Below are 15,088 nucleotides of genomic sequence, written 5' to 3' on the forward strand. Positions count from 1 at the left end.
GGTATTTCTGGTCGCCATAGTTTCCGCCAGAAGAGTGTCAGAATTGGCAGCCTTATCTTGTAAGGAGCCATATCTTATTCTGCATAAGGACAGGGTGGTTCTCCGTCCTCATCCTTCCTTTTTACCAAAGGTTATATCCAGTTTTCACCTGAATTAGGACTTGGTATTACCATCCTTTTTTCCGAAGCCCACTTCCAGAAAGGAAGGGTTGCTGCATACCTTGGATATTGTCAGGGCCATGAAGGCCTATCTTAAAGCTACAGAGAAGATTCGGAAAACAGATGTGTTGTTCATTTTGCCAGAGGGGCCCAAGAAAGGGCAGGCAGCTGCAAAATCCACCATCTCGAGATAGATTAAACAGTTAATTACTCAGGCCTACGGCTTGAAGAGGTTGCCTCCTCCTTTGTCAGTAAAGGCTCATTCTACCAGGGCCATGGGCGCCTCCTGGGCAGCACACCATCAGATCTCTATGGCTCAAGTATGCAAAGCGGCAACCTGGTCTTCAGTCCACACGTTTACTAAATTTTTTTTTTTTTTTTAATCTTTAGGCCTAAAAATTATTTTTAAACCATTGCAAGCCATTGTGCAAAAATACCTCTGCATGGAAAGGATAATCTGAAATTTTAGGAATATTTGGTTTAGTCAGTATCAGCAAAAATGCATTTTTTAATTTTTTTATTTATTTAATTTTTTCTTTCCTTACCTTCCAGGCCCACTAAACCAGGAAACTGGCGACCGCTACAGGAAAGAAGCAAAACAAAAAGAAGATGGAAGAAGTAGCAGATGAAGAGGAGGAGGAATACGTGGTGGAGAAAGTCTTGGATCGGCGGGTTGTTAAAGGAAAAGTTGAATATCTGCTGAAGTGGAAAGGTTTCTCAAAGTAAGTACTTTCATCTTGGAGGCTTGTCCATACTACAATTGATATAGTGTATGCAGCTGAAACCGAGAAGCTAAACATTTAATGAATACATACTAAATGATAAAACCCAAGATACATATTAAGAATTAAAGTTCCACACAGATTTTTCACTCCTCACCATGCAGCACTAATGTGCATCCTTAAAATGAATTGGCAATTTATTTTTATTTTTTTCTGTTCACTTACCTGATTTATGGCTATATCTAATTTCACTTCCTCCTCTAGGGGGTTGTGGCGCCGTGCGTCATTTCCGGTTTTGCGTTGGCTCCTGGGAGATGTTGGTCAGCTTGGCAAGGCGTCTATGGACATTCTTGGCCAGCTTGGCATCGCACGGCCCCAGTAACATTTAACATTGGCGTCTAATGCCATGCCAAGCTGACCAAAATTGCATCACACATGCGCGAGATCGGCAGGTGCATGCTGGGTAGACACCATGCACAGAATCCAAGAAGAAGGACACTGTGGCTGGAGATTGCCGCGCTGTGCAGAAACTTCACAAAGTAAGAAAACAATGCTGCACAAATAGAAAACTGGGCATAGTTTACAGCATACCTTTGTTACATTGCACAAGGCATGAGTATTCTAGGGTTATTTTATCATATGTCATATTTCGGCCAGAACTCCACTTTAAGATAATACATTTCAGGAAAGGTGTTGTATTTTAAATAGTTTTCCATTTTTGGAATCATAGTGTGTCCAAACACTTTGATCAATGTCATAATAGGGACCCAAAATGAATGACCTTTTATGGGATCGATAAGGTTACCAATCATTGGAGAGGGACTGATCTCACTAAGTCCTTATCTCAAAATGAAACCCAATGGCTGTACCGTTTACGTACGATGTCTTAACATTGAACTGGACCTTAATTGCTTCCTCACCAATAATTAATCTGTTCATGTTTGTTTAAATAAAAATAAATTCCCCAACTGGTGATCAGGGACCAAATATTTTTAATTTTATTATTATATTTTATATTTTTTATTAGTATTTATTTTCCATTATCAATGGATCACCATTACATGTTCCATTCGAATAGCAATTGCGGTTCAAGTGGTTTGCATCCATTGGCCCAATAATAATTGGGTACATTACCTAAATAATATTCTGTATGGATTAATAGGTAGTTTCATCTAAAATCAACCATGATGTTATCTATATTTGATTTTTATGTTATTGAGATTTTATGTCAAATGTGATGTTTTAATAATATACGAGTTATAGCGTCTAGTATTGTGAGAGCTGACATACTCCCGTCGCTCGAAACGGGACTGAGGCTGCGATTCGTCTCCTTACCTGTCATTCAATTTGGTTACTGGGTATTTAAAGCTTCATTCGACATGATTGGGCACGCTTCCTGATAACGTAATCCAAACGAAACGTACGTTGAGGCGTATACCATTCACGTACAACGCAACTTCCGGGTCTGCTGGTTGTCGGCGGTGACGCGCACGCTTCATCGCTGCAGCACACTACAACGGAGATCCTCTCTCATACTGACCCACGCTTACAGCCTCAGTGCCGGGATCGAGGCACCTGATCTAGTAAGGAGCCATTTGGCTAGCTTTATATGTTTTTAAGTTATTTTAATAAACGGTATCACACTATTATGGTCTCTCACTCCGGTTTATATATACCTCCAATCTGACTGCGATACTGGAACCCTGGCCTATGGGATAGTGTTTCCCAAACAAGTGCATTTGACTTCTTTTTAATTAAAGAGTCAACTGGAGCTGGTAAGGAGCCATCTTATATCAGATCACCTTGGGTGCAATGTTTATTATATGGTGAAGGCTTTCATGAGCACAGATTCTTCTCACATCAATCAACGCTTATTGCATATATTCTATGTTGTATTTGGAGATTATTTAATGCAATATCCTGGGACTTTTATTTGCACATTTGCACTTTATTACGCATGGACTTTTTTGCATTTTTATTTATATTTATTTGTTATTAGGGTATAACTCATCTTAATATTTGCACGTAGCACCCCCTACCCTACCAATTTCATATCACTGTTCAAATACTGTTTTAGGGAGGCAGCTTCCAATTTATGTTAATGATTTATTTTTTCACATAATTGTAATTCAACCATTCACATATTGTGTTATTGTGGTAACATATATTAATTTTGTGGCGCGAAACATATACCAATTCCATTCTTGGGTAGATTTAGCATTTAAGCATGGGGTCATCGTCTTTGTTGGAAGACCAGTCTTCTCCTTGGTGCCAGTTCACACAGGGAGGGACTTACAGCGTGACTTTGCAAGGCGATTTGGAGGCGACTTCAGCGTGACTTTGAGCAACTTACAACGCAACTTAAAGTTGCCTCCAGGACAGGCTGTGACCAATCACAGAATAATCAGCTCTGTGGGAGGGAGGGGTTTGCCTGGGTAAACTATATATTTTTTTCCTGTAAAATCACTTCAATATAGATGGAGATCCGACTTGAAGGCAACTCCCATTAAAATCAATGGGTACAAGTTGCCTAGAAGTCGCCTTGAAGTAGTACAGGAACCTTTTCTGAAGTCGGAGCGATTTCAGTAGTGTGCATTAAGACGGCTCATTTACTTCTATGGCATTTCTTATGTCCAGCAACTTGGGGCGACTTGAGGACTTACAAGTCAAATTCCAAGTTGCTGTAGTGTGAATTGGCACTCAGGGTTTTGTTTTTTGTTTGCATCAGGTTTTCCCCCAGAATTGTATTTATTTTTCTATATTTATTCTAACCTTGGAAGCCTTTCTAAATGCACAACAGAGAAGCCTGATGAGCAGTGTTTGGATTTGCCAAAAAGTGGTTTGGTAGCCGGTAGCTTAGTTTTGGTCTCCTGATACCATAGAACCTTCTACCAGCTTCCTTCAGAGTTTTCCAGGTATCTTCTGTTAATTCTGTAGTTGAGATCATGTATATTTTAGTGGCTTTCTTTTTCACATTACCATAAAGTGCTCACTGGTGATGCACCTTGGCATCAGTTGTATGCATAGTGGATGATTTACTAAAACTAGTGAGTGCAAAATTTGTTGTAGCTCTGTATGGAAGCCAATCGGCTGCCAGGTTTTTATGTCAAAGCTTAATTTAACGACCTGAAGTTAGAAACTGTCTACCATGCACAGCTGCACCAGATTTTGCTCTCTACGGTTTTAGAAAATAAACCCCAATGTCTCTAATTTGAGTAAATGAGGCCAGAAACTCCTTTATAGTGGTCATGGGTCTCTTGGTGACCCCTCTAGCCTCCTGCTTGCATAGACACAGTTTTCCATGTGTTCCAAAATCTTTTTTATTAAAGGGGTTGTAAACCGTAAAAAATAATCTGCAAGACAAAGGCATAATGAGCTAGTATGCATAGCATACCTTGCATTGAAGCCCCCGCAGCCATCCTCGTACCCCCCTCTGGCCGACAACATCACTCCTGGGGGTTACTTCCGGGTATTGCGGCTTCAGCGCTGTGATTGGCATGCGCGCAAGAGCCACCGGTAATGGCAAATATGTGCCTTTGCTGCAGTACATCGCCACATGCAGGGGACAGGTGATATCTCCATGCAGGTTTAGGAGATATCCTGTGTAGCTACAGGTAAGCCTTATTATAGGATTACCTGTAGCGAAAAGTGGTCTGTAAGGGTTTACAACCACTTGTGCCTGTAAAAGCTAAAGGTTTTTTATCTTCATGCATTTTATGTATGAAGGTAAAAAAAACCTGTGTGCAGTAGTGCCCCCCAGCCCACCTAATATTTACCTGAGCCCCATGGCAATCCAGCGATGTGCACAAGAGCAGTGGCTCTCTCTGGGCTCTTCTTCATTGGCTTAGACAGCAGTGGAAGTCAGTGGCTCCCGCTATTGTCAATCACAGCCAGTGAGCCAATGAGGAGAGAGCGGGTCTGTGCGGCGCTCTGTGTGAATGGACTGACAGAGAAGCGGCTAGGGAGTGAGCCTGCCAGGGTGCCCCCATAGCAAGTTGCTTGCTATGGGGGCACTTTGCAGGAAGGAGGAGTAAGGCGCGCTGGTGGGGGACTTGAAAAGGATGGGGACTGCTCTCTGTGTAAAACCACTGCACAGAACAGATAAGTATGACTGTTATTTTAAAAAAAAATAATAATCTGCCTTTTTAATATCACTTCAATTAGGGTTGTCCCGATACCACTTTTTTAGGACTGAGTACAAGTACCGATACTTTTTTTCAAGTACTCACCGATACCGAATACCGATCCTTTTTTTTAAATGTGTCCCCAAATGCAGCCATGTCCCCCCACAGATGCAGCCATGTCCCCCACAGATGCAGCCATGTCTCCCCCCATTATCCAGCCATGTCTCCCCCCGTTATCCAGCCATGTCTCCCCCCGTTATCCAGCCATGTCTCCCCCCGTTATCCAGCCATGTCTCCCCCCATTATCCAGCCATGTCTCCCCCCATTATCCAGCCATGTCTCCCCCCATTATCCAGCCATGTCTCCCCCCATTATGCAGCCATGTCTCCCCCCATATCCCGCTTACCTGCATCCCTGCTACCGCCGACTGTGTAATACGCGCCGGGAACATTACAGCTTAGAATAGCTGTAATGATTGGTGCCGCGCTGCGTATAGACACTCCCCCTCGCTCGGGATTGGACAGTTCACCCGAGCAAGGGGGAGTGTCTATGTGCGGCGCGAATCATTACAGCTATTCAAAGCTGTAATGTTCCCGGCGCGTATTACACAGTTTGCGGTAGCGGGGATGCGGCGGGAATGCAGCGCGACGGCGGCGGGGGGGGGAAGTATTCTATTTGGGTATCGGGGGTATTTGCGGGAGTACGAGTACTCCCGCAAATACTCGGAATCGGTCCCGGTACCGATACTAGTATCGGTATCGAGACAACCCTAACTTCAATGATTGGTTTCGTAATGGGGGGACAGTTCCTGTCCTAGGGTGACACTGGAGAAGCAGCACTGTTACAGAAAGGGTTTTAGGACTACAGAACACTATACCCATCTCAGTAACATAGGGGGAGGATTTTTCCGTAGTTCTGGCAGAATGGACAGGTATTTTTTTGCATTTGTCAAACAAGTTTAACAAAATCCTTTTAATTGTATATTTAACAAACCAAAAGGGACCAAATAGGAGAAGTTCATTGTTAGTTTGCTCTTTCATTTTTTGCTAAGATATATTCAGCGTTGTTTTCTTGTGTGCATTACCTGACTTGTGCTTTTCAATCACCTTTTCACCAAGTTGTTTGAATTGTTGTTTTGTCTTCATGGTGTAGGTTATGCCACAATTCTGATTTATCAGAAGTTGGGCCTTCCAGATTCATCTGTATTTTATACTACAATCACTTGAAACACCTTGACAACACACAGGTGATCTCCAATTAACTAATTGTGGCAAATCGATGATTGGGAAATCATTGAGTGCACTAGTTATGACTTGTGTGAAAACGTCCTAGTAGGTAAATAGTTTGTTTTTATAGGCACTGTATACACATATAATTTTTGCAATTCTGACCAGCCATTCTTTTTGTTCACTTTTCATAACTATAAGGTACCAACAATGTTTTCTGCAGCTTCACTGTTTATTGCATAGTACGATTGTTCATGGTTCCTAGGTTCTCTTCTCCTCCTATAAGCTGCCTAAATACCTCCTGTGCATGACCTTCTGTAAGGTGTTCATGGCAGTGGGTGTAGACATGCTAACTTTGCCTGAGGGCAGCTGGATTGTGCTATTGTCAGAACACAGCATAAACATGTAGACTTGGCAGAGTGTTCCGAAGCCAAGAGCCCTCTGTATGGATTGGACACAGTTTTCAGGCCTATACTGTTGATCTATCACCTGCAGAATGGCTGATCAGGACCATCTACAGGGGCCGTGTAAGATAAGGTGGTTGCTCGGTCGTTCTCAAAACAGTTTTAGTTCGGGTCCGTTTACACAGTAAACGGTTTGTTTTGGCAGTGAATTCATTTCAGTTGCCTTCCCTAGGCATGAAAATCGCACAAAAGAAGTGAAAGCAACTTTTTTTTTTCTTTAATCTGGCCCCACCAAAGATAATACGTTATCATGTGTTTTGGCATGTGATTTCAATTAGTGGTGCCACTAAGAGTTGGTGGCACTGCTATGCACTTGCAAAAGGGATGTGCTTTTTTGTGTATTGTGGGAACACATGATTTTGTGTGCATCCTTGAATCTCACAAATATGAACCTAGCCTTCATGTCCATGGGCACCTTTTAAAAGAAACCTTAAAGGGTAACTCCACTTTCGCCCAGGGGTTGAAAACCCCCATAATATAACGTATACAATTGAAACTCAAGTCATATTGTAATGGAATGTTATTAAAAATGACCTTGCTTTTTCAATCTGCAGCTCTGTAGTTTTCCGTAAAGTGCGATGCAATATGGCTACCTGGAGGTGTTCTGTACACAGGATGTGTACAGAACGCCCCTCAGAACATCATTTCCTGCTTTTGATTGACTCGCTGATTTTCCTAGAGGTCAAAACTGTGATAGACTCACCCGGAACAGAGACATTTGGAGGGGACTGAATGCTAGCCTCTTGCCAACCGATTATGGGCCCTGGCATTTGAGGGAGCTACAAGCATTTAGGAAGATGTTATGTATTGCAAAAGGACATTATTAAAAAGGCCATGATGGTCTCTGCCAGTGTGGAACTCATAGCAGGTGCTGATGTCATCAGCAAGCCACCTGTCTGGGGTAGAGGTCGACCGATATATCGGCCGATATTTGGCCGTTTTCAAGAAATCGACATCAGCCAGCTATTGTGGAAATTAGGCCGATTTGCGACTGCTACACTATACCCAGCCCGCAGGGCCGCCAGCAGTACTGACCAGGGCCCCGCTCCCCCTACAGCAGCATGTGAAATTAATCCTTCACCCGTGCCGCCGATAGCCTGCGTGGTGGCCTGCCCCTATAGAAGAGAAGGAGAAAGTTTCACTAGCACCGCCCCGCCCCCTCCTCCGGTGGGCTTTAGCAGAGGAAGAAAGCATCATCATCATTAGCATGTCACAGGCCCGAGCCTCCGCCGACTGTCTGACTAGTAACCCCCCCCCCCCCCCCAGCAAGGTGATTGTGGCCAGCACTAGCTAGCTCCTTTTCCTTCCCTGCTGAGGCGGAGCCTGCTGGCTGCTTCTATTGTGCTTTGCAGGTCAGCTCATCAGCATCTATCGGCATGCACCTAGCCTTATCAAATGCATGCAGATAGATACCAGAAAGCAGCATGGATGGATGTACCCCCCCCTGTGAAAATGGATGGGTATATGAGAGTTACATTGAGTCATCCTCATCCATTTTCCCAGTGCAACTCAATCATCTTCATCCCCACCCAGCACCATCTATCCCTCTGCACAATGCATCCCCATCCCCAAATCGTGCTAAAATATCGGCCGCGAAAATCGGCATCATATATCGTCCAATAAATATTGGCATCGGCCAGTCTGGGGTCCCTTGCCATAATGTGTTTATTGTTAGTAAGTCCCCTGCTATACTCTGTTGCCTACTAGGCTGAAGAGGGGGGGGGGGGTCACTGTTTGTATTGTTAATTGTGCTAATTTAAAGTGTTTGTAAAGCTTTGTGGTGTTTTGGGGTGTTTTTGTTACAAAAAAAGTGTGTCACACTGACCTCCACTGTGCAGTCCGTTTTGCAGAGTGGCTCAGATCTTCCTCTTCTGGGGTCCCCCTGCAGCACTCTGAGCTCCCCCTGCATTGTATAACACCCTGGGGGTTACCTTGCGGGCGCGCTCCCGAGTCCAGCATTCGTTGTCCATAGACGCCGAATGTAGGACTCGGCGCCCGTGTCACGGGATTTGATTGACATCAGCGGGAACCAATGGCTGCACTGCTATCAATCTATCCAATCAGGAACCAAGTACCCCAGGTAGAGAGGTATAGTGCGTCTTTGCCGAGGGATCGAAAGGGGTCAGTGGAGTAAAACACGGGGCCAGTCACTGTCAGAAGTTTTTTCACCTTAATGCATAGGATGCATTAAGGTGAAAAAACATGATGGTTTACAACCCCTTTAACTCTGCTATTGTGTGAAGGTGTTCTGTTTTTATACTTATGATAATGTGTATTGTGTCTTCTGAGCTAGAAGACGACAAGGCTGACCTGGAAGGTCAAACCTCTGAGTCACCTAGGCTAAATGACTAGTTAATTTGCTCATGTTAATTTGCTTCTGGTTACAGTTTGTATTGTAGGGTAATATGATCAGGAGGGGAACCTCCTTCTCAAGTGTTTAAAAGCCTGTATCTGTGTTCAAATAGTTTATTCTAGTTCACTCCAAAACTGGTGTTGCCTAGTTCTTGGGGTCCAGATCTACTGAGTTTATGTTCCAGATCTGCAGCCAAACGAGTCCTAGTTCTTGGTTTTACTATGCAACAATAATATTTAATATCTAGATTCAGATTGGAGGAAGCGATATATGATGGAAGCACTCAAGCGGAGTGTGGGACATTCCGTTACAAAAACTAAGATACAAGTCAGATTTCAGGCATCCCCTGCAACAAAAAAATAATTTTTGATGAGATACCCCCAATGGTAAATCACGTCCAAAGGAATGCAGACCCTTCAATTTCTCTCATTGGTGCCCTGCAGGTGCAGCAGCAAATTGATAATAATGAAACGCCTCTCATTGGATTCACTTTCCCATATGGACACAGACAAATACACAGGGATTAAGAGGGGAATGCTTTTTTCTCAACAAAAGTGGAGTTACTCTTTAACCACTTCAGCTCTGGAAGATTTGGCTGCTCAATGACCAGGCCATTTTTTGCGATACGGCACTGCGTCACTTTAACTGACAATTGTGCTGTCGGGCAACGCTGTACCCAAACAAAATTGACGATTCTTTTGGTGGTATTTGATCACCTCTGCATTTTTTATTTTTTGCGCTATAAACAAAAAAAGCAACAATTTTGAAAAAAAAACACTATTTTGTACTTTTTGCTATAATAAATATCTCAGATTTTTCACGGGACTGCGACATTATAGCGGACACATCAGACACGTTTGACACATTTTTTTTAAACCATTGACAATTATACAGTAATCAGTGCTATAAAAATGCACCGATTACTGTGTAATTGTCACTGGCAGGGAATAGGTTAACTGTGTTCCCTAGCGTGTGTTCTAACTGTGGGGGGAGGGACTGACTATAGGCCATGACAAATCGTGGTTCCTAGCTATTAGGAAGGAGCCATCGTACAGCTACGGGATCGTGTCGACCTGCTACAGTATAATGACGGCGGCTGGTCGGCAAGCGAGTAAAGCAGTCAAACTCCCATATTTCTATTGTCCTCCACCCCCTTTTTTTTTTAGGATAAACACCAGGGCTGCATTATGTATGAATCTATTACTAATTTGTGAGTCACTGGCCAGTAGCAAATGTGCATATTTTGTGTAGCATTTGCATTAAACAGGACCTGAAGTGTGGAAGCTCTGGCCAAAAAAAAAAAAGGCAAGCATAGAGCATAGGACTACTCTTGCCCCATGGCTCCCTGCAGCCATGCCTTGTTGCTCATTGTGTCTGTGTGGAGCCAGCAGCCTTTGGGTGTAGAACAGGGCTTTGCTTTCTCATGTTAGAGCTATATCTGTATACTGATGGGGTGGTATTCAAAAAGTAGAAGCTGGAGAATTCTTTCACTGCAGCTGCTTAGGCGTAGCTTTCTCTCCAGTAAGGAGTGACAGAGAGCAGTACAGTAGTTACATCGCCAAATATCTAATTTCAAATCTTTTGGGACTAGCAGCCAGGAGCACTGTACTTTAGGCTTAAACCATTGAAATTGTATCCGGTTACAGATGAACCAGTCAAAATTGGCACAGTGGGTGGCCATATCGGCTGCCTCTTGCCTGACATCCCTCCATTGAATAATCGAAGGAGCTGGATGGAAAATTAGAATACGGACATTGTTTGTGTATTTAGACAGATAGTGAGGCCAGCTGTCAGAATACAATAGCCGCATTGAGAGATTTGTTAGTCCGTTCTGTATAGTGTAGATGGAGGAATCTTATATATATATTTTTTTTTTTATGTTCAGCCTGCAGGTATGGCCAGCTTTAGATCTTGCATTGCAGAAATTCAGATTGCATTGGCAAAGACTGTGCACTTCAACTTTATTTTTCATCAAAAAGAATTTAAAGCGGTTGTAAACCGCATATATAATTTTTTTTTATTTTTTTTTAAACCTGCAAGGCAAAAGGCATAATCAGCTAGTATGCACCGCATAATAGCTGATTATGAAATACTTACCTGGTCCACGCCGAGCGAGATGTCATCTTGCTCCGGCGTGTCTTCCGGGTATCGCCGCTCCAGCGCTGTGATTGGCTGGAGCGGCGATGACGTCACTCCCGCTCGTGCGCGCGGGAGATTTAAAATCGGCAAGGTCCGGCGGCTGACGGATCTTTCGTCGTGGATTCCCCCTGCGCATGCGCCGCTGCAATCAGCGGCGCATTGCGAGGGGAATATCTCCTAAACCGTATAGGTTTAGGAGATATTCTTTATACCTACAGGTAAGCCTTATTATAGGCTTACCTGTAAGTAAAAGTGAAAAATAAGTAAAAACAAGCACTTTAAGACAAAAGGAGAACTTTTCAGGGTTACTTTGACGGAAAAAAAACTGGATGTTTTTATTAAATTCTATTTTAGAATTACACGTGTTACCAGAATCGTTTTGAGCCATAACACTTCTCTTTTGTCTGTCTGTTTCTGATATGAATGTTTAGTCTGGCATTTTTTTTATGACTCTTGTGCGCTCCTTACTTCTGAAGAAGGAAACATTACTGTAATCGGGATGCATAAAGGCTGTCAGTGCTCTCCTCTTTATGGAAATACTAGTTCCCTGGTTCATGCTGATCGGGTGGTTTCACGAGGCACTGACTTTATATGGAGGTTAGGGCTCTGACTTTCCTGACATGTATGCTTCTTGCAGATCAATGGTTTTAAAGTATTGGAACCAGATAGCCATGCTAATGTTCAGCAGTTGTAGGCTTTGCGTTAAAATGGTGAGTGCTTCCAGCCTCCAGGAAAGGAGAACATTGATATATGCCATACCCAACAAGAAGGGGAGCAGTGGGCCACATTTGATATTGCATTCCCAGTCGTTTACATGATTTTTCACGATGTTTGTACAAGCCATGGAGGATCATTTGAACCTAAATGCAGTAATTGCTGAATCTCTGGTAGCTGATGTGTACGTCTTAAAATTAATAGCTATTTGAATTTAAAGCGGAGTTCCGGACACAATTTCACTTTTTAAATATAAATACCCCTGTAATACACAAGCTTAATGTATTCTAGTAAAGTTAGTCTATAAACTAAGGTCCGTTTTGTTAGGTTGTTACAGCATTTAGACACTTTATAAAATAGAAATTGACTGGGGCCATCTTAAGTGTGGGCATCATGAAGCCAGACTGTATGACTTCCTGGATTTCAGCCTTGCAGATCTCGCACGTGCTCAGTGCTGCACAAGCAGTGTCAGATCAGATTTTTGATGTTTATATTGGTCAGGTAGGCCTTTCTTTCTTTCTTTCTTTCTTTCTTTCTTTCTTTCTTTCTTTCTTTCTTTCTTTCTTTCTTTCTTTCTTTCTTTCTTTCTTCTTCTTTCTTTCTTTCTTTCTTTCTTTCTTTCTTTCTTTCTTTCTTTCTTTCTTTCTTTCTTTCTTTCTTTCTTTCTTTCTTTCTTTCTTTCTTTCTTTCTTTCTTTCTTTCTTTCCCTCTATACCCCTTTTTTTCTACACCTTTCTTGGGACTGTATGCAGAATGTTTTACCTGAAATAACGACTTCAGAGGCAGGAGGTGGAGTAAACTTGGCCGCAGGCCTTTATTACTGGTATTATTTGTTTAAATTGACCATATTTATTGAACAATTAACCAACTCAATATATACACCATATAACACATCACTTTTTTACTTAAAGCGGGGGTTCACCCTATAAACGCAAAAAATTTATTTATTTTTTTCTTATACCATAAAATCAGGCATTGTAGCGCGAGCTACAGTATGCCTGTCCCGATTTTTTTATCCCCGTACTCACCTTGTACTCGTAGATCGAAGATACCGACTCCCCTCGGGGAATGGGCGTGCCTATGGAGACGGAGGATGATTGACGGCCGGCTCTGGCGCGTCACGCTTCCCCGGAAATAGCCGAAATAGGCTTGGCTCTTCACGGCGCCTGCGCATAGCCTGTGCGCAGGCGCCGTGAAGAGCCGAGACCTACTCCGGCTGTCTTCGGGGAGAGTGACGTGCCAGGGCCGGCCGTCAATCATCCTCCCTCTCCATAGGCACGCCCATTCCCCGCGGGAGCCGAAATCTTTAATGTACAAGTACACAGTGAGTACGGGGGTAAAAAAATCGGGACAGGCATACTGTAGCTCGCGCTACAATGCCTGTCTCGATGGAAAAATGATGTAAGTGAGGGTGAACTACCGCTTTAACCACCACCATTCATCAACCCAGTCACTACGACTCAGGTTGGATCCACTGTATTATTAACTAACCCCTCTTGTTCATTACAAACCAAGAGAGAAAACCAGTAATAATTAGGCCGCGACAAGGGAGGGGGGAGGGAGTTCACAGGTAGGGATCACCTTGCGTTCTGGCTGCTGCAGCCTGTTGCCCTGGCTTAAATAACCTTCTACACTTCCAGAAGGTTCCCCTGGGACATGTGACCCGCTCCTAACTATCCATTGGGCCCTGGCTAATCCACCTGGGATTTTACCTTTCAGGTGTGCAGGGGAGGGGCCACCCTCCCCGCCCACCAAGGCCAAATTACCTATTAACCCCAGGTGTGGGGGACGAGGGAGACATAATCTGTCCCTCTGCAACATCCCATGTGCTCAGGGAGCTTAAAGCAGCTCCCTTCACATTCATTCTTTCTTTATTTTATTTTATTCTTTTTTCTTTTTCTTTACTCCCTTTATAAAATGTTGTTTTCCTGAATATGAATAGTATAGTTCTTTAATACGTTACAATATGATTTCTCAGGTTTCTATAACAATTTATAGTCCTAGGGTCAGAATACTAGACTTTGCTTAGTATAATGAAAACAGGTTCTTGTTCTCAAGTTAATCTCAGTAAAGACCAATATGTTATCAGTTAAAGGTTTTCCATAATGTCTCCTCTCATATCTTCACCAGAAATCTCTGGAGGAGAATAGAGTGTGTAGGAGAAGTCCCTTGTGTCTCCTTGGACACAGCATGTTCCCTTTTGGGGTGTCTGGGGTGAGCGAGGGGATCTTTCTCATTTGTTGTATAGATATGTTAGGTAGATTATATGAAATTTACTATGATATTTATTTAAAACGATACTTCTTTTCCACTGAGTCAAAGTCACATATTTATGTTTTATTTTCATATATTAACCACTTGAGACCCATGCTATTGACAAAAGACGTCAACAGCGCGGCTCTCAGGTGCCAACTGGACGGACGTCATTTCAAGTGCATTACCCGCGCGCACCTCTGGGGGGCGCGCAGCGGGTAAACACTGTCCCAGCGCATCACTGGGGAGCCGATGCATGTACCTGGAGGCCGCGATGTCCGCCGGGTACACGCGATCGTCGGTAACACAGCAGATACGTGGAGCTCTGTGTGTAAACACAGAACACACCCAGGATACACATTTAACCCCTTCCTCATCCCCTAGTGTTAACCCCTTCACTGCCAGTCACATTTATACAGTAATTAGTGCATTTTTATAGCACTGATCGCTGTATAAATGTGAATGGTCCCAAATTTGTGTCAAAAGTGTCCGATACGTCCGTCGCAATATCGCAGTCCCAATAAAAATCGCAGATCGCCGCCATTACTAGTAAAAAAAAATCATAATTCTGTCCCCTATTTTGTAGGCGCTATAACTTTTACGCAAACCAGTCGCTTATTGCGATTTTTTTTGACAAAAATACGTCGAAAAATACGTATCGGCATTAACTGAGAAAAAAAAATTTTTTTTCAAAAAAAAATTGGGATATTTATTATAGCAACAAGTAAAAAATATATATATATTTTTTAAATTGTCGCTCTTTTTTTGTTTATAGCGCAAAAAATAAAAACCGTAGAGGTGATCAAATACCACCAAAATAAAGCTCTATTTATGGGGAAAAAAGGACGTCAATTTTGTTTGGGAGCCACGTCGCACGACCGCGCAAATGTCAGTTAAATCGACGCAGTGCCTGAAGCTGAAATTTCGCCTGGGCA

The 15,088-nt window shown here is 43.0% G+C and overlaps 1 protein-coding gene across 2 annotated transcripts in view; it reads left to right on the plus strand.

Annotated features, from left to right (window-relative positions):
• CBX1 (chromobox 1) overlaps positions 1 to 15,088 on the plus strand; it is a 68,049-nt gene that overhangs the window by 15,263 nt on the left and 37,698 nt on the right. For both annotated transcript variants that reach the window (XM_040331233.1, XM_040331232.1), the window contains exon 2: positions 711 to 880. In XM_040331233.1, coding sequence (XP_040187167.1) covers positions 768 to 880 — 113 coding nt within the window. In that variant the 5' untranslated portion in view covers positions 711 to 767. The remainder of the gene's footprint in view (positions 1 to 710; positions 881 to 15,088) is intronic.

This window comes from Rana temporaria, chromosome 12 (assembly GCF_905171775.1).
Source record: "Rana temporaria chromosome 12, aRanTem1.1, whole genome shotgun sequence".
Taxonomy (NCBI): domain Eukaryota; kingdom Metazoa; phylum Chordata; class Amphibia; order Anura; family Ranidae; genus Rana; species Rana temporaria.